Genomic DNA, 18,850 nt, shown 5'->3' with positions numbered 1-18,850 from the left:
ATATTGCAGAATTAACATGAGGTGTAAAGGGGAGGGCATGGGTGTGTCTGGAGGTCAGAGGGAAAACTGGGTCTATGGTCAGGTATGGCCATATAGATGCTAATGCCTTGTGGCCTTGACCATCCTGTCGTGGCTGTAGACAAAAGCCAGCTAATGTTTCTAGTTCCAAGGCACACAAAAGTCAGGAACCATGTCTGATGGCTCATCAACATAGACAAAAGGCCAGGAGCCACCTTGATGGCTCTAGCTTGTGCTATGCCAACTAGCTTTTGGGGGTTGTTGCAAGTATGTGAAATTATGTGAAGTTATGAACTTAAATTAGAAAACCACCTAAATCTAACAATTTCCCCATCTGATCATAAATCAAAATACATCATGATCACAATAAACCCTAACAAAACCATAACGAACATAATCAGACATAGTGATCAAACAATCCAACATTGTTACAAAATGTCAACAAACACGTGTTCCCATAGTGTAGTGGTAAAAAGGTTTAAAACAGAACACATGTTCTTATAGTGTAGTGATATCAATTTATGTTCCTATAGTGTATTGGGATCAATAGTCAGGATCTGGTGTTTCTTGCAACCAGTATGTCATGTCCTTTATCTCAGGTGAAATCGAAAATCCCATAATTTGCTTGGGTAAAATTATTTCACGGCCCTGCTTTTTTGCACAGCGACCCCCGCCTTCCGCGAGCTGTGAATGGCGACCATGCATCTCTGGTTCATCAGTTTCTGTTGGTCAAGTCTTTGAATGTTGTATCGTCACTGCTGTCCAACGGGTGAGGTGAATCTGGACAACGGTGATGGCTTGGTCAATGCAGCGGGTCAATGGTTCCTGCGTTCCAGTTCCCCTCATGCTGCTCCTTAGACTGTTGTTCTGAAAAACAAACAGAGAAAACTGCGGCAGTATCACATATTCCAAGAATGAGGAATTTCACTCATAGGACCAGAACAAACTATTTTGAAAAAAACATAACACTGAACATTAAAACTGCCTTAATACTAGGGCTCTGGCCTATATCATCAACCCATATCTCATAATCATGTCTATAATCAAGTCCATCATCTAAATTCCCATCCAATCATCATATCATTGCTAAAAGTAATGATATGATTAACACAAAAGAGCATGACTTGATTTTAGCCGTAGTCAAGTTGCTTCCCTCTTGCGCTCCACCAGAGATGGTTGTTCTGGGGCAATGCATTGTGTGCCGTCAGTTCTCCATGTACCATGACTGCAGCAGCAGAAGGGAATGACGATACTTTTTGTGGTTTCTCACACAAAGTACGTTCCCCATCACGTGGCTCTGGATGTCTGCACACCACTCTGGCTCTCTGCACTGCTCTCGTCAATTTTGTACCGCACTGACTCTCAACTGGCCTAGCATTTACCTTAAATTCCAAAACCTTACAGAACATGCTTTCATGATCTCCTTCCTTGTTATATTTAAAATAAGCAGCATGTCTGCCTCTGCCCTGAGACCTGCATTCTCTTGCCCAATGGCCATAATCCCCACATTTACGGCATACATCATTTGTTTTCCTTCTGGACCCACATCTGGGTTTGGGATGTTGAAATCTAGAAGAATGCCTCACATGTCTATCAGCACACCGAGCTGTTAGCGATCTCAACCTTATAGTTCCATCATTAACATCTGAGTCTACACTCAGGTTCTCTGGCTCACACTCAGTAATTAACATCGGCATTGTTCCGGATGCGTCACTTTGTCCTTTCAGAGTGGCTACCTCTGCCTTCAACTTAGCCAATACACTTTCAAGAGACGAAACTTTATCTCTCTCCAATCTCAGAATTCTCTCTGATTCTGCATTCTGATGTTCCCTCTGACGACGCATTAACTGATTTAGTGTGACAAGAGAAAGTGGGATTTTCTCTTTCACACGCATGAGTTTTCCAAAACAGCGTTTGACGTCGTCTAGACACCATAAATCATGTTCAATATTATACTTAAACTCAATTTTCCTTTCGGTCTCATCCAGTTTAAGACTACTATTCAACAAGCCTTGGATTGTCTCAATCATGGTTGCCTCGTCCACCTCCGGGACTCCTAAACCACCCTTCTCAGTGGTTGGGATATTTTTAGCCTGTTTCAAATTCTTCCTAAACATCTTTATATCAGACGAGTTATGCGCGCCGCGCTCTCAGCAATTTAAATGCTCTCTCTCTTCACAGATGTTACACAAAATACCTTCAAGTAAAACTATGCCAACAACTGGTCACTTGCTTATTTTAGGTTTAAATCTTAATTTAAAACGTTAGGTTCCGATCAATAATCTCGCTCCAATGAATGAATGCCCATATCAAAACGCAAACGAGTTCTCGTCATTTCATCCATCAAGCTCACACCCTGAATAGACGTATACGGACATTTGCGATTAACACTACAGGACAGTCAAACACGGCAAAACTATTATCAAACCTTCAAATCAAACACCAGATCTCTAATAACTAAATAAAACAGAAGTTCTTCACTTCAACGAGCTCATATGCTCCCGGACAACGGCCAGCTGGAACTACGAGTTTAAATCCCTTTGACGGCAATTCAAAAAACGAAACGCTATGATCAAAATTACCTATGCAACGCAACTCACCCATCCAATTTATTGCAATTATTACAGTTTACCCGGACAGCAAATCAAATCGCCCACTCTGATAAATTACTACCTTGCTATGCCACTTCTGTGCGCAAAAGCCATCGATATAATTATCAAACAAAATCCTTCCCGCAGTCAACGCTCGGTCAGTTTATAATGCGATTTTGAAATCGTCTTTCACCCTGTAAGAAATTCAACACTGGAATTATTTCCATTCCGGACCTCAGTCCCAAGTAATTTATCAAACGTTTGTTCACAGCCTACACCGTTAGGTATGCTTTTCCGAAAAGGTAATATTACTAATAATAGATACCTTAAACAATACAATTCAACAAGGAACCTCAAAATGCTTACGATTGTGGAATCGTAACACGTACACACAATTGATCTGTCTCGGAAAAACAAAATCACTGTAGGCCCAGCTTTACATTCGTATTCCTGCTAACTGGCTCTAAATTCTTACACAGCAACTTTCTGTTCTTTTTTTCAGCGAAGTAAAAAATACAAATATTCTCTCACCGTATTTGTCCTTTGAACTTCTTGAAACTGGGTGGAAACGCCAAATGAAAGATCTCGCTGTCCTCCGTTGAATTCGTCGGATGCCCACGCTTGGTTCAAGTTAGCTTGTTCAGGAATAACAGACTTGTAGAAGACGGCTTAGCGAAAGAATGTGTTTTATTCAGTCACTAGCCACGGTCAGCTCGGCGCAGCACGAGCATGCGCTAGGCACGTCTGCTCACGGCTTGTTCTCCTTGCTTCATCTTCTCCAACATTACAGAAAGTACAGACATTTTATATTGCAGAATTAACATGAGGTGTAAAGGGGAGGGCATGGGTGTGTCTGGAGGTCAGAGGGAAAACTGGGTCTATGGTCAGGTATGGCCATATAGATGCTAATGCCTTGTGGCCTTGACCATCCTGTCGTGGCTGTAGACAAAAGCCAGCTAATGTTTCTAGTTCCAAGGCACACAAAAGTCAGGAACCATGTCTGATGGCTCATCAACATAGACAAAAGGCCAGGAGCCACCTTGATGGCTCTAGCTTGTGCTATGCCAACTAGCTTTTGGGGGTTGTTGCAAGTATGTGAAATTATGTGAAGTTATGAACTTAAATTAGAAAACCACCTAAATCTAACATCATCAACAGCAACAACCCAATGTCACTTCACATTAACAACAAATACAAATACAATCAGATAAGAATAGTTTTATTCTCAGTTCTAATGATTGCTGGAACCATGGTAACTTAAGTTCTGGAACGCTTCCGTGCCAGCCAATGGAGAGGTGGGCAGACTAACAGAAATTATCCTATGTGGATGTGATAATGAGTTGTTTACATTGCCGTGGTAACTGGCTGATTGACAGTTCCCGATGTTCCCTGGCACAAAGAGAACTGATGGATTGCTGAAAAGCTTGTCAGTTCATCACAAGTATTTTTATCAGGAGTGACAATGTTGCTGACTCACTGCTAGATTGCAGGCACAGACCTCATGGCAAATTAAACAGATGGCAACCACATGAAGAGACAATTTCTACACATTCAAGTTAACAGAGCTGATTGCACATGAAGCAGATGACTACCTTACTGAGAGACAGAATGAGAAAGAGGCAAACACTATGGGCCAAATTTACAAAGGGTGTTCAGCCTGCGTTTTTCTGGTCTGGTTATACATTTTATAAGGTTCAGAAACCAGCGAAATGATTCTTTTGAAATATAACGCATGACGAAATTAATAACACTAAACTCTTCAAGCTGCTCTTATCAGTGAAGATTCTGAATCCCAGTCGGCGGTGACGATGTTCTTCTCTTGAGCAAACTTGTGTAGGCTATTCGCAATGCATCCATTAGGCCATCTGCCCAGACAACTGCATTAAACAAGCCCCCACAGACATATAAACTTTTTTAATTGTCATTTAATCACAGGTGACTAAACATCTCTTCAGTAATTACCCTTCGTAATTTGGTGATTCATTTTGAACACCTGATTATTGTGCCTCTTTCTCAAAGAGAAAAAAAAACACCCTTCCTAAATGTGGCCCTATATCACACATGTCAGTCCCATATGCAAATAATAATACAAATAATAATAATAATAATCTTAAGTATACTAATGCATGGGAGTGAACATCACAAGAGTATCATAAGTCAAGTTCAGTTATTTTCTTTTAAAAGGATGCCTGAGGAGGTTCTATATGGGTTCCCTTAAACCTCCGGTTCTTTTTTGCCAGTGATCCATATGCAAAAAATAATGTTAAGTATACTAATGCAGGGGAATGAACAGGGAATGAAAAGAGTGTCGCAAGCATTTGGGGTCAAGTTCTGTGTTTTTTAAAGTTGAGGTTCTGTATGGGTTCCCTTAAACCTTCGGTTCTATTTTGCCCTCAGGAGCGAGAGAACCAGGGTCTCATTTCAAAGATCTCTGCCCTGCAGGAAGAGGTACGTCCTTTCCCTACCCTGTGCTAAGAAAAGATGCCAAGCAGGTTCAGTCATGTTGGCTAATATTGGAGAAGGTGTTATAGTCACTAGCTGATGTTAGCCTGTAAATACTGTCTCACATACAGGCTACTGTCTCACTGGCTTGCCTTCTGTCTTTGTCCCTGCACTCATTTTCATGAACCACGGCTGTTGTGTATTTACCAGAACATCAAAGTCATGATGGAGATGGATGACCTTCTGAAGAAAATGCGAGAGCTGTGTGATCTCAATGCCGACCTCCAGGTTTGTCACGTTAACCATTACTTGGACCAATCACACTCACTCACTCTCTCTCTCTCTCTCTCTCTCTCTCTCTCTCACTTTAGTCATCCACCCACCCATCTGTCTGTTTTTAGGTCATGTATGTTTCCATTCTGTTCATCCCTGCCTCTCTTCCTGTATCTGTTTCTGTCTGTATCTTTCTTTCTATCTTTCTCTCTCTCTCAGGTTCAGGTCCATTCATTCGAAGCTGTTCTGAGGGAAAGGGATTCTGTAATACGTGGGGTCAGTTTGAGTCCAGGTCTTCTGAGGTCTCACGTGACCTCAACCTCTGTTTTAAGATGGCTGCTTAGGCTGTTTACTTAGGCTTTTTTTGTGGCGAAGGAGGGTCAGTCCTCATCACTCACTGTGTCTCTCTTCTGTAGAAAAACCTTCAGATAGAGGATCTCAAGGTAGCTGTATTGGAGTACTCATCTGTTACTGAGGTAAGATGCTTTTTTTGTTGACTCCAGACCTTTTTAGGTGGGTAGAACTCAAGTCTATAGGTTATTTTATGGTTGTTGTATTGGGGCTGCTGCAGTGATGGGTGTAAATGGTTTGTGTGTGTGTGTGTGTGTGTGTGTGTGTGTTTGTCAGCTTTTGAGGGCAGACAAGACAAAGCTGGAGAATCAGATGCAGATGATGCAGCCAGATATAACCACGTGAGTATGGACCACAACACACGTATATACACACACACACACACACACACACACACACACACACACACACACACACACACACACACACACACACACACAAACACGATCTCAACACACAATATTGTGTCTACGACTCCCAATACCAGTGTTTCTGCCTGTTCACCAAGAACATGTGTTCAACACACACACACACACACACACACACACACACACACAGACAGCACAGTTGAACTGACATTGGTGTCTTCTGGCAGTTCGGGCCTGTCTCTGTCGGTGGCGTTCCGGCTGAACCAGACCAGTCTGGGCTCCCTGCAGACGGAACTGGCCATGGCACAGAATCCTCTAGAGGTGAGTTTCCCCCACTCGCAGATAACACCAGGGATGGAGGAAGTGTGTGAGTGTGTGTGCGCGCTCGTGTGTGTGTAGAGAGGGTGAGAGAGAGATATTGTGTGTGTGAGGAGGAGATAATGTGTGTGTGAGGGAGATATTGAGTGTGTGTGTGTGTGTGTGTGAGGAGGAGGAGGAGGGGGGGGGGGGGGGGGGGGGTGTTGGTAATATTTTTAGAAACAGGGCACTTACCACCTACACTTCCTGTCCTAGAACTCGCACTCCCTCTCTGCAGGACTCCATGCTTTATCTAACCCAAAACACCACTAGCGGTGTCACCGCTAGTGTCCAGTTTCACCGCTAGTGTGCAGCCTCACCGCTAGTGTGCAGCCTCACCGCTAGTGTGCAGTTTCACCGCTAGTGTGCAGCCTCACCGCTAGTGTGCAGTTTCACCGCTAGTGTGCAGCCTCACCGCTAGTGTGCAGCCTCACCGCTAGTGTGCAGCCTCACCGCTAGTGTGCAGTTTCACCGCTAGTGTGCAGCCTCACCGCTAGTGTGCAGCCTCACCGCTAGTGTGCAGCCTCACCGCGGGGTACATCTCCACACCTTTGTTGTATTTCTTCACAAAGTAAACTGCCAGTCTATAGCAGAGTTATAAATGGAGCTGCTCACAAGCATGTTTTGTCTTAATGTGGTCAGTGTGTGTGTTTGTGTGTGTGTGTGTGTGTGTACATGTTCTCCTATTAATGTGTGGTCACCAGTGTGTGTGTGTGTTTGTATACATGTTCTCTACTAATGTGTGTGTGTGTTCCTCCAGGGTGTGGAGCGCTTCTCCTCCTCCATGAGTGTGACCTCCCCGCTGGACGAGACTCTGGACAGGGAGGTGCTGCTGCTGCTGCAGGGCCCCACGCCGGAGCAGCAGTCCCAGGAGTTCAAGGCCCACATCCGCAGACTGGTACAGCTCTCGTCCACACAACCAGCGCAACAGAAACATTCCTATTTGTGTCAAAGAGATCATAGCATTCTCTTCTTCTTCGCCTTCTTCTCCTTCTCCTTCGCCTTCACTCCATAGTGGAGCATAGGCCATCGATAACACGTTTCCACCAGACTCGATTTTGCGCCAGCTATAGCATTCAGTAGCTAAATTAAAATATGCCGTGTGAGTTTAGAGTTTAAAATAGTCGTACGTTTGACTGATAACACACCCATCAAGACAGTCAGTATACAAGAGACACATAGAACATGTTTGAAACAAGATATACAATAATATAAGATTGGCATACTTTATGAACATATTTAAAGATGGATATAATAAGACTTGGGCCAGAGTATCATGTGCAATCCCAGCTGATAAGAGACTGGTCAGTTTCTCTTTGATACTCAGTACAAGTATCGAGCAGAAATCCCTGGATTTCAAGTCCCTCATACACAGACTGGTAAAACTCTCATCCAGACAGCCAGTACAAGAAGGGCAATGAGATGTGATGAGTGTCACATGCTGCCTCATAAGCATACTACCTTCATCCCGCGAGACTATGGTGGAGATGAAATAGTATATATGACGTGCTGCAGTAGGACATGGGACAGAGAACGATGTAGAATTCCTGATGGACGCTGACTGTGAAAGAGATCTGGTTCAGCTTCTATTTGATATTCAGTGTGAGGGTGGAACCAGTATCAGAATGGAATTATGGAATTATCAGTGTCGGTATGGAAGTATCAGCAGTAGTATCAGTAGTAGTATCAGTACCAGTATCAGAATAGAAGTATGGAATTCAGTATTAAAGTATGGAGTATGGAACCAGTGTCCCTGTAGTTCAGTGGTTTACACAGACTGCTAATGTGCTGATCCAAACACTTGATAGTGATAGGGGTGGAATAGATGAAACATGTATGGGACACAGAATAATGAGGAAACAGTGGGATGTGGAGAGAATCAGAGGAGGACGTACAGTAAAGGAACATGAGACGCGGGATGATCACAGAATAAAGAATCCTGTATTTCAGCAGTATGTGTTGAGTGATGAGCAGAGCAGCACTCGGGTAGGGTACAGTTACTAACTAGTAATTATAAGACCGGTGTGGGTTACAGTAACTTACTCGTAATTAAGACTCGGGTAGGTTACAGTAACTAACTAGTAATTATAAGACCGGTGTGGGTTACAGTAACTTACTAGTAATTAAGACTCGGGTAGGTTACAGTAACTAACTAGTAATTGAGACTCTGGTAGGTATTAGTAACTAACTAGTAATTGAGACTAGTGTGGGTCACAGTAACTAACTAGTAATTGAGACTGGTAGGTTACAGTAACTAACTAGTCATTTACTTGCCTTTTTTCGGCTCCTCCGGTCCTGTGTTTTGATTTGGTGTTCTTTTTATGTTAAAGAGGAAAGAGTTCCAGGAGAACAACTACGCTGTCTTATCAGCATTGAGGAGCCTGTCAGCCGCACATGATGGACAGGAGATTTCTACCAGTCAGAAGCTTCAGGTGAGAAGGGGCTAGACCTCAAATGAAACATTTTTAGATATTGGGTAACCTCTTAGTAGTCATACCTTTATGTCTGTTAAGCACACATATTTGTTTAAGTTTGCCTGGAGAATATGAACTATCCTAGAAACCAGATCCAAAAAAGCAGACTGTGTGTGTGTGTGTGAGTGAGTGAATAAGTGACTGTGTTTGTGTATAACTGTGTGTGTGTGTGTGTGTGTGTGTGTGTGAGAGAGTGAATAAGTGAGTGGGTGAGTGACTGTGTGTGTGTGTGTTTGTATAACTGTGTGTGTGTGAGAGAGTGAATAAGTGTATGTGTAACTGTGTGTGTAACTGTGGTAGGAACCGAATGCAGAGGTGTTGTTTGTTTTGTGAGTAGGGCCAGTGGTGCGGTTAGTTCTTCATCCTTTTGAAGATTACATAAGATGGCTGTGCTCACATCTCCTGGGACCCCTCTACCTACTTTATTATATAACACCCCGCCTCCCCACCGCCCCCCCTCCCATTTCCCATTTCCCTCTGCTCTCTCAGGCAGAGGGAAACACACTGTGCTGCAGAGCGTGAAAGTGTGTGTGTGTGTGTGTGTGTGTGTGTGTGTGTGTGTGTGTGTGTGTGACTGCACAAAGACACAGATGCACACACACAGTCCCACACACGCACACACAGTCAATTGCAACACACACACACACACACACACACACACACACACACACACACAGTCATGCGCAAAAAACAACAGATCATTTGAGTGTGTGTGCAATCACACACACACACACACACACACACACACTCAGCCCCTCTGAGCCAACCCCTGAGCTATATTGTTGAGCACTTTGTGACTGTCCTGTGATGAGCTCTGTCATAGCATGTAGTCTGATGGGTCAGCTCAGGGGTAAACAGCTCTCCACTAATGAGATCTGCACCCGTTTGCTCTTTTTCTCTGCCACTATGCACTGCTTTACTTCCCTCTTTCCTCCACTTTTTATTCTTCTACCTCCTTCTCTCTCTCTTTCTCTCTCTCTCTCTCTTTCTCTTTCTCACTTTCTCTCTCTCACTTTCTCTCTCTCATACCATATTTGCTTGTCTTTTCTTAACCCCTCTTTTAATTTTCGCTCCCATTTTCTCTTTGCATCTGTCTTTCTGTACCTCTATCTATGTACCTCTCTCCATTTCTCTCATGCACTCTCTCTCTCTCTCTCTCTCTCTCTCTCTCCAGGTTGAGTTGGAGCGGCGCCGGAGGGACTGGGCCCAGGCTCTGGATCAGCTGCAGCAGTACACCGACTCCCTGGAGAAAGAGCTGCTCAAGATGGCCAGCAACATGCGCCGTTCCCGCACCGAGATCCTTCACCTGTCATGCAGGTGAGACTCCCTCTCCACTGCATTCCCAGAGCAGGAATCTGGGCGTGGTATGAGACGTAGTGAGTGGCTGTCTGGTTTCTATTGGCCAAAATGTCACAGAGGACTTTTGCTGAAATGCCAGATTTTTTTTTTCTCTTTATTACTGCCTTCTATTTTTGGCTTCTGTTTCTTTCTCTCGCATCTCCCTCTTACTCTCTTTCTTTCGGTTTTTGTGTTCTTACCTTTTTAAGTGCACTCCAGAGATGCCAGTCAATTAACTGAGCGAGTGTAGAACTAGCTGTGGGGTCATCTGCTGAGCAGACCTGTCTTTACTTTAACCATCTCAGAAGGTGAAAGGTCACAATAATGTCTCTGTGTCCCTGGCAACCACCAGTGTCGGCTCGAGCACTGGTAGACTGAAACTAGCCTTGTGTCTCAGAATGATTGACACCTGTAGAGGAGGAGCCATCTAAGGACCGCCTCTGCCCCCCCCCCCCCCCCCCAAAAAAAAACCCAACTGAGGAGGTTATGGCTGGACCTCATGCTCTACCCACCTCACATCAACTCCATTTTTGGCTCCAGAGTGAAGATGTTTGTCTTGCGATTGTCTGGGCATTTTTTTTTAACCTCTGCCACGTGTGTGGGTCTCCAGATGGGAAGGGTGGTGGGCGGTGGTGAGGGGGTGTTTGCGGAGTGTAGGGGGGGAGTGAATAAAAGTGAGTCGTGCTCTTATCAGTCTGAGCTGTGAGAACGGACCAGGCAGTTTGCTGGGCTAGCAGCTGCTGCTGTGTCGGGCCTGCAGAATTCTGGGAAAAGTAGAGGCCTTCGACAGGAAAAAAGGGGCCATGGGACACTGTATGGGCCTACGGATTGGGTACAGTATGTTTGCCTGCTAGCTGCTAGCTTACCTTGGCCTCTGTCGGCCAGCAATGTCTAGTTTTCATTGTTGTTAGGAGTTAATGTTGGAAATGTTTAGTTGAAGGGAACTGGCAAAAGAAAGTGTATCAGTGTTCTCCAAAGTGACAGGATACTAATGCTGTTCTGTGTGTGTTTGTGTGTGTGTGTGTGTGTGTGTGTGTGTGTGTGTGTGTGTGTGTAGGGTCCAGGAACAGGAGAATCAGAAGCAGCAGCTAAAGGATGAGCTGGACCAGCTGAAAACCCCACAGGACAGCAGAGAGGCCAGTTGCCAAACACCTGATGTACCAGAGGTAGAGGATCCCTCAGTGTGTGTGTGTGTGTCTTTCTTGGTATACTTGGGTGCGGGGTGTACACACATAGCAAGGTCCGTACAGACCTCACAAGCCACAGATATGGACTCCATGGAGTGTAGGTGTGTGTGTCACCATTAAGGGCTATGCTGTTGGCATGTGAACCAGGTGCGTCACTGGTTTATTTCAGTGGAGAATCACCGGCACATTGTTTTAGTGGAGTAGAGTACACTTCCACACAGACACAAGAGCGCTGTTTTTACAGAGATACCAAAGGACTAAGAGGATAGCCGCCTACTCGTACAGCTCAAGTGGGCTCTCACTCTCTATCTCTCGCTCGCTCTCTTTCTGTCTCTCTCTCTCTCTCTGCTGTAGAGTTCCAGCTACTGTATTTTTACTCTCCTCCATCTCTGTTGATCAAAACACACTTTTTGCTTTGCCCAGTAGCATTTAAAACTAAGTGTGTGTGTGTGTTCAGGTTGAAGAGGACCCCGACGCCCCATCGTTGGAGTGGGAAGAGGAGTATGTGATTCCAGAGTCCCCTCTACCACCGCCACTGTCTAACGCAGAGAACTCCGCTCCGCTTCGAGGAAGCTACGAGTCGCCGGACTCGAGGGAGACGGGCGAAGAAGAGCAGCGGTCCGAGTCGCGGTCCAGAGACGGGGAGGAAGAGGAGGAAGAGGAGGAGGAGAAACAAAACGGCAGTGAGAGGGGAGAGGAAGGGCAGCTGGACTCTGGCGTGGAGGAGGAGGAGACGCCACAGGGAGACCTCGCCCGCTCACGGAGCGACATTCCGGAAGCTTCTGAGAGCGGTCCGATCACCGGAACCAGAGGTCAGTGAGGGCAGGAGACAGAAGAGACGTGTAGAACCAGAGCGGGTTGGCGCCCATGAGCCCCTGTGTGCGGGCAGTAAGAGGGCTCGCTGTTTGGACTTGGGTACAGTCCACTAATCTTTGCTTCACACACAGGCACACACACACTCTTTGAGAGAGTTTGCCTATATGTGTGTAAGTCTGTGTGCTTATGTCTGAGTGGTCGTATTAGAGTGTGTGTGTGTGTGTGTCTGTGTGTACACTCTTTACTGACTCTACATGACTGTAGATGGAGACCCAACAGGGCACAATCATAAGACATTAGAAACCATCTAAATAGCATTCAAGCAATGATGTGTTGGCACTGGGGTGGGGGGCTTGTACTAATCTTTGGTACTGTCTGAGAATGTGTGTTCATGTCTCTGTTTGCCCCTTCTGACCATATGTGTGTGTGTGTGTGTGTGTGTGAGAAAGAGAGAGAGTGAAAGAGAGAGAGTGTGTGTGTGTGTGTGTGTGTGTGTGTGTGTGTGAGGGATGAACCAGCGGTTGCGTTTACTCTGTGTCAGTCTCTGCTCCCTCTTGAGTGGATTAGCGTTGCTGCCTTAATCCCCGTGGTCACAGGGCAGCCAGCCATCCACGGCAGCTTAAGGGCCTGGCTGCTCCGACGGTAGCCAGGGCAGACTGGCCCCGCTGGCCCCTGGCCTTCTATGGCTGTCCCCCCGGGTCTCCTCAGGGGCCCTACCTTCTTTGGCCAGGCCTCGCTGATTCAGACCCTGATGTGTACACACACACACACACACACACACACACACACACACACACACACACACACACACACACAGATGTGTATAACGACACACTTAGAAGCACTAACACACTCACTCGCACACCCACAGGTGTACAACCACACACTGAGGAGTGCATTATCTCTCTCTCACACACACAGACAGACACACACACACACACACACACACACACACACTCACACACTCAGAGGTGTACAACCACATACATGGAAGCGCTCGCTTACACACACGCGCACACACTCAGAGGTGGACAATCACACACTTAGAAGCACACACACACAAAAATCAAATGCAACCATGTCCTACCATAGACCCTCGGTATGCCATGCAGTAATCTGGCCTTCCTGTGTCTGCATGACTGAGACCCAAGCACTGGGGAGAGAGAGATGTCATAATTAGACATGTCATAACCCTGCTCTGAGAGCGAGGACAAAAGGAATGAGGGGATCTTAATAGACCTGCTTTTGTGTCCATGACTGGAAGCTGATTTATTTTTATGCTGTGGAGGATGTATAAACCTTTGCTTCTACGGAGAAGCTTATTATGAAAGCATGAGAGGCTGAAGTGTGGGCTGCGGTTTCTCGGAGAATTGAAATAGGCTTGTTTGCCACGAATGGGAAGAAGTTTGATCAAACTTGTCTGTCGTTGTTTCAGACACCCCACAGCCACAGGAGGAAGTTGGAACAGAATCCACTGGATCACAGGTAAGTCATGTTCCCCATACAGACTTGAGTGTAATTTGCACGTAATGGAAGAAAATCATTTTAAACAGTCAAACTACTTTGAAAGTAGATGTGCAAGATGCTCTGTGAAGTCCAGTTTTTAACGTGAGTGTAGTTTGCACGTTACCAAAAAACAGATCATTAAGACATTAGAGATCCATTGTCTAATGCCTTTGAATTTGAATGTGCACGATGAGCTGGGAAGACCTGTGATACTCACAAAGTTCAGCTTATTCATCATGAACTCAACAAAGACTATCTATTTTGAGGAAAGAAAGGTTCTACCACCTCCCATTGTCATTGTCCTTCTTTCACATTTCATGGGCATGTTCAGGCCCATTGTTCTCCTCCTCATCACTGTCATTTTGACTGAGGCTCATATCATTTGGGCCTACCATTGGCCGATTCTGGTCACAAGACGAACTGTTGCCATGGTGACACTTGGGATGATGGGATGCTCCTTCCTGGTGTGTGACAAACAGGAAATGGCCGTGTGCTGGTCAGCTAGAATATGGAGATCATAGCTAATGTAGGCTACAGTTAAGGAAACATATTTTGAACATCTGATCCCTGAACAGCCATCATTGACTAAAAATAACCTTTCAGGAACAACGTAGTTCACACCTGAAAAAGAACACACACTTATTCACTCCTAAGCAGACAAGTAGACACCATGCTCTGTCACACAGTGAAGACGTCCACGTTGATTTCTTTGTGAAATGTTCTCATGTGACATGCTGATCTTGGCAGTTATTATTAAACATGAATATATAATAATGAATAATAATGAGCTGAACTGAAGTTGTTTTTGTTTAACTATTTGCCCCTATGTGGCCCACAGGAAAGAGTCAGTTTCCCAGAATGCACTGGACCCGAGGACGCCCACGAGCAGTCTGCGTGTGCTGAGCAGCGAGATCCTGCTCCTCGTCCTCCCACACACACTCCAGCAGCTGGTGAGAATGGACTGTGTGTGTTTCTCTCTCTCTCTCTCTCTCTCTCACACACACACTTACACACACACACACACACAGCAATCTCTTGTTTTCTATTCCTCTATCTGTCTCTTCCTCCATGGTAAAATATCTATCTTTTTTGTTCTTGTTTGAGTAGTTAGTGTGTAATGTTGATTGTGTCAACAACTGAAACATGAGGAAAATTCATTGCTATGTGTCGGTGTATTTGCGTGTGTGTATTTAAACTGTGTGTGTGTGTGTGTGTGTGTGTGTGTGTGTGTGTGTGTTAATTGTTAATGCCTTTGTATAAAGTCAATTCAGGTATAACACTTTTTTTGCCTCCTCCCTCTCAGACCCTGTGCCCTCTGAAACCTGTGAGGCCAACCCAGAGCTGCAGTCCCCTCCTTCAGAAGCTTCCCCAGGACAAGAGGAGATGGTTTCTCCCAGCAACACACCTGCTGAGCTGGGTGAAACCATTTCTCTGTCTCCCAGGTGAGATTTGTTTGATTGAGTTCTTTATTTGTTGTTGTTTTTTAAATCTAAACATGCACAAGCCGTTCAGTGTTTAGCTTTACTGTAATATAAGCCACATTCAATAAGCATATGAGCAGAGAAGGATAGCAGCTCTTCATGAAGGTTATGAAGGGTGCTTTTTATCCACCTTAAGCCACATTTGCTATTCAAAGCAGTTTGGGGGGTAGCCAGAGGAGTGTGTGACTATAGACTGTGTTTTGCATGGTGACCAGTGCACCTGGGAGTGGGGATGGAGATATCCAGACACACACACACACACACACACACACACACACACACACACACACGACTTCACTGTCACAGCCCGTGAGGCCAGCTGCTTCCTGCTCCAGTCAGTCAGAAACAGGCGCAAGAGAAGCGAGTGCTAGAGGCTTAGCAAAAAATAAAAAATAGTATCAGTTTCTCACTCTTTCCTGTGTTCTTCTCCTCCGTTCGTCCCGTGGGTTGGGGTCAGGTGTGCGGAAGCCGTGTCAGGAGAGAGCGCACCAGGAGAGGAGGGGTCCAGCGCCATGAGCCTCAACGACTCACAGGTCCGTTTCAGAAGAAGCTTCCCGCCTTCTCGCTTTTTTACTCTCTCTCTCTCTCTCTCTCTCTCTCTCAGCAATTCCTCTTTTTCACTTCCCCTTCTTTTTTTCTCTCTCTCATTTTCTCTCTCGCTCTCTCATGCCCACTCTCACACACTGTCAGTCTCTCCCTCTCCCTTGTTTTGCCCATATATGCATGTTTCCTCATTAAGTGTGCGGGTGCGCGGCCGGCCGGCCGGGTGTCGGGTGAGAGGAGCAGAAGTATGTGTGTGTTGTGTTCTTAGCCTCTCTTCTCCATGGACAGCAGCAGGCTCCTATCCAGGGTAAAGCACACAGTCTTTTGTTTGAGTTGGACAGCGCTCGTATTGACTGTCTGTTGATGTAGTGTTCAAGGGGACGGGTTTTGCTTGAGACTCGGGGCTTGTTAGACTGCTCCTCTGGTGTGTGCGTGTGTGCGTGTGTGCGTGTGTGCGTGTGTGCGTGTGTGTGTGTGTGTGTGTGTGTGTGTGAGAATGTGGGGAACCTAGCGTGGTGCCAACCTTTCCAAGCCCTTGCATCTATATGAAACCTACTGTTTGTGTGTCCAGCCCTGGCTGTGTACTTTTATGTTTGTTTTTTCATTGATGACTACCTCCATCCTCTACTGCAACTTGTCACCCATGAGTGTGTGTGTGTGTGGTGGTGGTGGGGGGGGGGGGGGGGGGGCCTTCGGACCTCTGATGTTCAAGCTTTCCACCAGTTTCCCCTCCAGTTTTATTATTAGGTTGTATTCAGGATAACCCTGCTCTGCTGTGTTTTAGTCTAAGAGATGCTATAGTTATTGCCCTAATGGTATTAGCTGTTTTTTGACCATTTAGTATAAAGACAAGTAGTGGGAAAAGGAGATCATTCAGCATGCATGTATTTATGCTGACATATTTGCCATGTTTTCAGTTTGATCTGTCTGTCCACTCATCTATTTTTGCTGTGTTTTTCACAGTCTCTCTTTCAGTCCTGACGCTTGGCACGTAATTTGTGGTCTTTCTTCCTTAATGTCTCTTTCACCGTCTTCGACTTAGACAGCTTCTGCTTGTCGTGTTCTCTGTCTGTCACAATGTATTGCTGTCTTTTTGTCTGATTTGTGATGTAACGGTCTTCTTGCTGCTTATCCATCTTGATAGCTCTGTCTCTCTCTGTCTCACAGTGTCTCACCAATTGTCTTGTTGTGAGTGCCGTTGAGGTCATAGGTCACGCTGTAGCTCAGGAGCAGCCTGTTCAGAGTCACATGGGTTATGGTGGTTAACAGTGCTCTGTGGTGTCTGGGCAGTGGCCTGCATAACCATCCATTACTTGGGTGTGGGACTTAGCTTTGGATGGCCGTGTGTGTGTGTGTGTGTGTGTGTGTGTGTTTCCATCTCTCTGTGTGTTTGTCTGGGTGGGTGACGGATGGTGATGTGTGGAGAGAGAGAGAGAGTGCGACTGACAGTGAGTGATGAATATTGTGGTCTTTTGTAGGCCCCATGCCATCCCTGTCAGATTGATTTGTGTGTATTATGGCAAGGGCCTATTGAGCAAGTGAAGGGGAGCTTAAGTGGAACAACCAAAATGTTTTTATAGAGAGAGTTTGAGATGATTTGTTGGTGTTGTCTCTCTGCCAAGTTCTAAGCATTGGTTATAAGTTATTAAAGATGGTTAAGTGTGTGCAGCGAAAGGGTCTTGAATGTGCTTGCAAACCTCTTACAGAGTGCAGTTACATAGAAGCACAATGCACAGTTTCTTGCTCACGCCTCTCTCTCAGCCACAGGGGCTCTTGATTGCCCAGATGTTATGTAATGAATTAGCATTTTCTCACAGGCATTAGATAGCACTGGCTTACTGTTTCAGTTCAGTTCACATGGAATGCCAGGAGACAGATTTGTGTGTGTGTGTGTGTGTGTGCGCGCTTGGGCATATGTAAATCTGACGTTAAGAGAATCTTATCTAAGGTGTGTCTGTGCGCGCGTGTGTGTGTTATTTAGCCTACATCTCACTTTCGCTTTTTCACTTGCAGAAGCTGTCTCAGCAGTCTCCTGACTTCACTGGGGCACTGGAAAGGTAGGGCTCCTATGAAGAATACTGAAAATGCTACTGACTGACTGCTAACTGTAGACTGCATTGCTGTTTCCTGTATTTAAGCAACAGTATGCAGGAATTTACCAAATTTTTTAAGTATGTTTTTGTAGGCAACTAGTTTTGATATCATCTTTAAATTCATTGTCAATCCAATGGTTTATGGTCATGTGAAGGACAGGGGAATACACCAGTCCTTACCACTAGCTGTCTAGGCTATGCAGTACATAGTTCTCTGGTACTTGTTGGACACCCCGCGAAAATGTAAGAAAAGCTTTCATAGCAATCTGTCCATATTGCCAAAAGATACCAGTTAGCATGCTAGCATCTTTTATCAGTGCCAACTCTGCGGTTGTTGGTGTTTGCAAGGTTGGATTCTGCCTTTTTAGAGAGTTGGCTTGATTAGTTTTATAACAAAACTCTTTACTGTTGCTTTAAGCACAACTGAACATCTCATGTAATCATCATAGACTTTGTATTCTTAGTATTCTTCACAATGTAAACCTAAAGCAGGTTTTTGTGTGTGTGTGTGTGTGTGTGTGTGTGTGTGTGTGTGTGTGTGTGTGCGCATGCATGCATACATAGTCACAGAACCAGTCTGCTGCCTGTGGCAGAGGAGGAAGAGACCGCAGCAGAATCTGCTACAGATACCGTCGCCATGGCAGGTGAGTTTAGGAAACAACTGTCTCTAATTGGCTACCTACCAATCATGTCCCGCCCCCTTCCTGCTCATCTTTGCCCTTCATCCCTTCTCTCCCACAGGTGCAAACGCTGCATCATCAGACGTCACTACGGCAACCAGTGGTGTAAAACGGTGCCCCTGCTGACCCCCCAGACAAGGTCAACAACGAAACCCAGGTCAGCAGTGACCCCTCTGCTCTCAAAACAGGCCAATCAGACGCGACCGCAGGCCAGTCTCCTCCAGGGGGCGACAGAGACTCCCCACCAAACAAGCAGAAGAAGGAACTGGTGAGTGAAGGGCTTGGGGTAAATGCTTGTAGTCACTGCCTTATTAGCGCTCACTTTTGATGTG

The 18,850-nt window shown here is 45.5% G+C and overlaps 1 protein-coding gene across 1 annotated transcript in view; it reads left to right on the top strand.

Annotated features, from left to right (window-relative positions):
* The window catches only part of lrmp (lymphoid-restricted membrane protein), a 33,941-nt gene that overhangs the window by 6,618 nt on the left and 8,473 nt on the right, over window positions 1-18,850 (top strand). The window contains 19 exon segments of the mRNA XM_042710156.1: window positions 5,007-5,057; window positions 5,262-5,339; window positions 5,544-5,600; window positions 5,741-5,800; window positions 5,952-6,016; window positions 6,271-6,364; window positions 7,161-7,298; window positions 8,731-8,832; window positions 10,049-10,191; window positions 11,270-11,378; window positions 11,857-12,211; window positions 13,651-13,700; window positions 14,560-14,671; window positions 15,025-15,163; window positions 15,660-15,735; window positions 17,759-17,802; window positions 18,403-18,482; window positions 18,580-18,626; window positions 18,628-18,786. Coding sequence (XP_042566090.1) covers window positions 5,007-5,057; window positions 5,262-5,339; window positions 5,544-5,600; window positions 5,741-5,800; window positions 5,952-6,016; window positions 6,271-6,364; window positions 7,161-7,298; window positions 8,731-8,832; window positions 10,049-10,191; window positions 11,270-11,378; window positions 11,857-12,211; window positions 13,651-13,700; window positions 14,560-14,671; window positions 15,025-15,163; window positions 15,660-15,735; window positions 17,759-17,802; window positions 18,403-18,482; window positions 18,580-18,626; window positions 18,628-18,786 — 1,959 coding nt within the window.

Source organism: Clupea harengus, chromosome 16, assembly GCF_900700415.2.
Source record: "Clupea harengus chromosome 16, Ch_v2.0.2, whole genome shotgun sequence".
NCBI classification, from domain to species: domain Eukaryota; kingdom Metazoa; phylum Chordata; class Actinopteri; order Clupeiformes; family Clupeidae; genus Clupea; species Clupea harengus.
The sequence above is the reverse complement of the archived record's forward strand: the minus strand, read 5'-3'. Positions and strand labels throughout refer to the sequence as shown.